The following is a 6,194-nucleotide window of genomic DNA, read 5'->3' on the forward strand; positions in this document are numbered from 1 at the left end:
GTTAAGAATTTTACAGCAAATATTCATTCATCAGTTTGCTAGGATGCTTATTTTGTTTTATCTATCATCATGCCCAAAGTTGAACAAAAAATGTGGCCTGGCTAACTAATGAATGAATATTTGTTGTAAAATTCTTATCGGTGTTATAAGTGTAGCTACCAGTTTGACCACCAATTTTGATTTCATTCCTTTAAGTTGCACACTCAATCCTGTTTTGACTGCACTTTTTTTCACACCTAATTTGTTTTTGATTAGATGTGAGTAACTGTGACAAGAGTTAGATGAAACATAACTTGTAATTGAGAGATTGAAGTTTTTCTGCAACACTAGACCTGGTTGTACTTTTCAATAACTATGACAAGAAATGGATTGCCTACAAACCATGAGGTGATAAGGATTTTTTAACATTATACAGAGAATGTAAAGTTTTTTGTCAGGCTTAATGGTTACTGCCATATTTTCATGTAATTGGAAATTAAAACTACACAAAGCTTACTATGAAGTCGATGTAAACTGTAGTTATCATCCGGAGTACATAATACTAAAACTTAGGCTAGATGAAATTCCTGCACTGTATGACTAGGAACCAAGAATGTTTGGTTACATCAGGACAAAAGGGTGTCAAGTGCTCCTATATTTTACAGAAATGCCAATTTTTTTCCTATATTTTGTTTGTTTTCTACATTTTACAAAAAGTTTTATATTCTCCTATACTTACAAAATTGGGTAAGCAAGAAATACAAATATTCAAAGAAGAGTGACGTATGCAAGAAAGATGTTACAAAATTATGCCTTTTAAGACTATATTTCTGCATTTTTTCTCAGCATATTTGTATTTCTTGCCCGGTCCATCCGTTAACAGCTTCAGTTGTTGGATATACTACCTAGATCCATTTGGATCAAAGAAATCATTGTTTTCATCTTTTAATGGAATGGGGTTTCTTTGGCAGAAGAACTAAAAACATGATTCTGATAATAAATTCATCAGCATGGGAAACACAGTATTAAGTACTATTGTGGTAATAACAGGAACATTTGCCAGTAATAGAGGAAGGAAAGTTCAGAATATTTATGCTGGGTAAATGATAACTAGAGCAACCTATCTATTGTTTTTCAAAGAAATGTTGAAAATGTGTTAAAATATCCAACAACTAAAGCTGTTTTAGTAACTTTTCATGGAAATCTTACATTTCAATATTTATTTCAGGTAAGAGTTTGTTAATTCTGCCAGAAGCAAAAACTAAGCTTAATGAAAGGTGGTTGTTTGAGGCTGATGGTAATCGACATGAATTGAAGTTGTGTTGTGTTAAATGAAGTACCTTGTATGAAGCAAAATGTAACATCTGTAAATCTGAAATGAAATGTGACAATAGCAGACTTAAATTCTTCAACATGCATCATTGAATCAGAGAAAATTCGTATTCAAAGTCAACCAACCACTGGCATCTGAAAGGAAACTGCAAGTACAGTGTTTGCAGGTGAAAAAAACAGGACCTTCTAGTCAGATATCTGGGACATTAACTGTAAAAGACAAATCCATAATTCTGAATTACTCTGTACCAAGAAAAGACACCTTATGTGCAGAAGTTATCTGGGTAGCAAACTTGCATTGTCCAAAATAAGTTTCGGGCTAGTGATGGCATTGCTGAAACTTTCAAAGCAATGTTAAGTGCCCAAGAGCAGGCAGTTTCAGTATGAGCAGAACAAAATTATCTTGCTTACTATCAGATGGTTTGAGTCCAGCTTTGATATATGATGTATGAAATTCAAGTATTTTTTTCATTGCAATATAATGAAACAACTCGGGCACAACTAAAGAAACAAATGGATCTCCTGATAAGGTACTGATCCCCAACTCATGGTAAAGTCTGGTGCAGATATTACAATTCATTGTTCCTCACATGCAGATGGAAAATCTGTTGCCAACTGATTGTGGAACTATTACAAGATGATTGCATACTATTGGAATCCTTAGTTTCATTGTGTATTGATGGACCAAATATTAATAAGACAATCTTTAGATTATGTTTCAGAGTTAGTCAAATGAAATGGTTTTGTTGATGTAGATACATATAATTTTTATACAACGCACAATGCTTTCAACAAGGGCATAACAGAATATGGTCAGAAAACAGAACAGTTAGTGATAGATTTATTTGGACTATTCAAGAAGAAGGGAGGCTAGAAAGACATATAAATAGATCTTTACATTCTACAGGAATATTTTGTAAAGCATACACAAGTTTGTTGGTTGAGCATTGGAACAGCCTTAAAGCATATCATTGAGTAGTAGCCAGGGACAAGGGAATATGTGTCAAAATTAAAGACTGACCGAAAGTCTATGCCAAAGAATAGCAACTTCAAAGTGATAAGGGAAGCATTAAGGTGACCCAATATGAAAGTCAAATTGTTTTTTCTGTTGTCAATTATCCTTCTGTTTGAAGATTTTCTCAAGAGTTCTAAACTAACCAACCTATGATTCACCTGCTATAGAGTAGACTGACAATGTTGGTTTGCACCATTATGAGACCTTTGTCAAAGCAGGTATTGTTAATGGGATAACACCAGAAGGCCTGAAAAATCTAGATATTGGCATTAAAAACCAGCTAGGTAATGAAGATGTTGTCTGTTGGGAAGCAAGACAGGAGCTTTACAAGTTGAAAATAGAGACCCAACACAAAGAAATTCTTGGGATATGGTCATTCTACATTTCTGTATCAAAGTACCTGATCACTAGGCTTCCTTTTGAAAATATGTTGATCAAAGCACTAGCTTGTTTGTTTCTAGTGAAAAGATTTTGATCAAGGTTCTGTCACAGATGTAGAGGTTTTATCTAGACAACTGATGTTTGAAGAGGATGTTATAACTAACGTTACAGATGAGTGTAAAGTGTAAAGATAATTTAGAAAATAGGGAGAGGGTGGATTATTTCTGAAGGTAAATCTTCATGATAAAGCTTGACAATGGAAGCTTGAAATACAGATTTCTGTCTCTCCTTGTCAAGAAAGCATTAGTGTTACCCCATGGAAATGCAGACTTAGAAAGAAATTTGTATGTTAGTATAAATGTTGTTATCAAAGACAGAAGTGGCATTTGTGGAGAAAATGTGAGTGCTGTATGAACTGTCAAGGATACGGTGAAATTTTCAGGTCCTGACAAGCTTCAGCCCCATAAAATTCAATTCAATAGAGAAGTATTAAGGTCTGCCAAAATGGCCTATAGCAAGTATAAAGAAAGACTGGAGAAAGAAAATGCTGAAAAAGAGAGGCAGAGAAGAGAAAAAGAAGAGGTTAGAAGCTGAAGAGAAGGAAACTAGGAACAGCCACTGTCCCCTTCTTGAGAGAGAGAAAGAATTTTTGAAGAAGAAAACTGAAGTTCAGAGGAAGTTAATCTGTACAGAAGAACTGTTTAAAGATAAAAACAACAGTAGAAAACAGTGATATGAAGAAAGTGGGTATGGCACAGATGATGAAAGCCACAGCAAAGACAGATACCTTAAGAAAATAAATGAACAAAGTAAGTGAGAGTATTGAACAACAAAAGGGAGAAGAAGTTGGATAAAACAGCCAGTGGTAATAAATTGTTGCATGTACAGAGGAAACATTGAGATAAATGTAGTTCTTTATCAGCAAAGGATGCAGAGTCTAGTTCATCTTCTAAAAGGAAATTTATCTAATCAATCATCCAATCCCAAGAAAGTAAAATCATATTAGATATCTTTGTTCTCTTCCCAGAAATATTTGTTCATCAGTGTAACAGTCATTGATTTGCTTGTAACTGTTGTAGACTATCTTTACTACATTCAGTTATTGTTTAAAATATTACAATATCACTACCCATTATGTAGCTTTAATATATCAAGTGCCCAAAAGAACTATTTTTCACTGCCATTATCATTTTATTTCTATTGTTACATCTTTGTCTATTGAAACAGTCTCACACATCTAAGCATTGTTCAAGATAGTGTAGATAGTGTTATGTATAACTTTTTTAAATGAAACATTGATTTTATTTCCTTTGAAGATTTTATCACATTCAGTCATTGTTTAAGATGATTGATATAATTACCAATTATCTAAGTTTAGTATATCAAGTCTAGAAAATTATTTATTTTTCAGTACTACATTCATTGTATTTCTATTGTTAAATTGTATTTCTATATGCATATAGATGTATTTTTTATACTTTCTTATATTTCTGGCTTTGAATTTATAATTTTTAAAAAATTTCATATATTTTTATCAACAAAAGTCACTTGACACCCTGGACAAAACACCAGTTTACACTTCAAAATCCACACCAAAATTGCTAAGAACCATGAAGAATGAAATCAGTGTTCATGGTATCTCCTTCTCTGACTTATCTGTGAAGTGAAGTGACTACATACCTGTGTACTCAGCAGATCTGGTTTGCTTATTTGAGGTTTTGCAAGCTAATGTCCACATGTGGTGGAGAGCCTGGGGAAAGTCTAAACATGCTGTCTTTCTAACAATGGAAACTGAAATTTTGTGCCTTAGTACATGAAATCATGGCCATCAGGTTGAAGATGATTGCCAGTATAAGTGGTAGTTTTAGTATGGTACCTGGAACTTTGTTCTTGCAAAGGGCAATTAACCATCCATATGCACTGTATTGCTTTCAATGTTTTCAGTTCTGTCTTACCTTTTTCATGTCCAGGAGTTTAAAAGTGGATAAATCAAATCGTATTACCATTTCTTTCTCTTTGATACATGGAATTGTTAGAACTATTTAGCTTTCAGTAGCTATGACATTTCACTAACCAATAAAAATACTTATTATGTGACTTAAAAGAGATTTTTGAATTCTTTTTAATATTTATTATCATATATATTGCTAAATAACGATTTTTTTTTCATATAGCAGAGCACTAGAGGCAGAAAAAGGGGAGAAAGAATAGAATATACAGATGCTGAAAAACCATATAGCTGTGAGAGTAAGTTAAAAATTTTTTATTTAGAATAGAAAAATAGGATACATAAGTGTAAAGAAACCATACAGATGTGAAAGTAAATTGTTACTTTGTTATTTAGAATAGAAAAATAAAGGATATACAGATGATTAGAAACCATACAGTTATGAGAGGAAGTTGCTAATTTGCCATTTAGAATAGAAATAATAGAATATACAAATACTAAGAAACCATAGATGTATGAGAGTATCTTTCTATCTTATTGTTTAAAGTAGAAAAAAAAAATATGCACTAAAATCATACAACCTGAGATCATTAAGCTGTTATTTTGTCACTATGAATAGAAAGAATAAAATATAGAAATAATCAGAATCATACAGCCATGAGGTTAAATGTAGAGGTGAAGGACATTTTATTCTTCTGCCAGTGTAGGTCCTGGTCTTTGAACAGTGGCAAAAATCAGTTAGTTGTAATCTTCTGGCAGATGCAGTCTATAAAATATTAAGTGTAGTACAGGCTGTCTGAATTCTCTGTGACTACATTAAAAATTTTCAGCCATCTTGTTTCTAATGCATTTTTAATATCTGAAGGTTAGAAAATATAGACTACTCTTACATATTCAGTTGTATGTCTAACACACGTAATTTGTATACAACTAAAATATGAGTTACAGCAACTTCATACACAACTTTATCTGTTCTACCTATGTGTTTTCTCCATTTGTCTTGTATGCTCAATGATGTTTGGGGTTTTGGATCAATTGTTCCCACCTCAATCACTTCTTGGGTCTTCTCCATTTTCATATGTAGTCTTTGATCACACTTGGATTTGCTATTTTATGCATGTCGGGGTATGCCCACACTACACATTCTTATTTTCCATTTTTTGGGAGGCTATTTTAGGTTATTTCACAATGTGATTTGGTCCCAGTTTTATGCATTGCCCTTTGGACTTGTCTGGTACCATATGTCGTTTGTGGGGTGGTTTGCATTTTACCTGACTTCCACTTTTTGGAGTGATTTTACGTACACTATTCGTTGGATGTATAGCTTTGGTTAGCTACTTCTGAATGGGGGTAGTCTTCACATACTCATTTGCTCCTTCCATAGTCAGCTAGGGTTGTTGGATTTTCCAATTGGATGTGTTTTTCTTGCTTCATACCTCACATTCTCATCTCTTTGGGTGGATAGTTTTAAACACCCCTCTATTGGGACAATCCACAGATTTTCATCTTAACAGGTGAAAGGCCATGTCATCTTGTTTG

The 6,194-nt window shown here is 33.2% G+C and overlaps 1 protein-coding gene across 3 annotated transcripts in view; it reads left to right on the forward strand.

The window, feature by feature from the left end:
• Nucleotides 1-6,194, forward strand: part of LOC106461931 (zinc finger protein ubi-d4 B-like) — an 84,114-nt gene that overhangs the window by 14,899 nt on the left and 63,021 nt on the right. For 2 of the 3 annotated variants that reach the window (XM_022389032.1, XM_022389035.1), the window contains exon 4: nucleotides 4,882-4,954. In XM_022389032.1, the coding sequence (XP_022244740.1) occupies nucleotides 4,882-4,954 (73 nt within the window). The remainder of the gene's footprint in view (nucleotides 1-4,881; nucleotides 4,955-6,194) is intronic. The other variant, XM_022389033.1, reaches the window with a different exon arrangement.

The sequence above is a fragment of the Limulus polyphemus genome, unplaced genomic scaffold (assembly GCF_000517525.1).
Source record: "Limulus polyphemus unplaced genomic scaffold, Limulus_polyphemus-2.1.2 Scaffold1060, whole genome shotgun sequence".
NCBI lineage: Eukaryota > Metazoa > Arthropoda > Merostomata > Xiphosura > Limulidae > Limulus > Limulus polyphemus.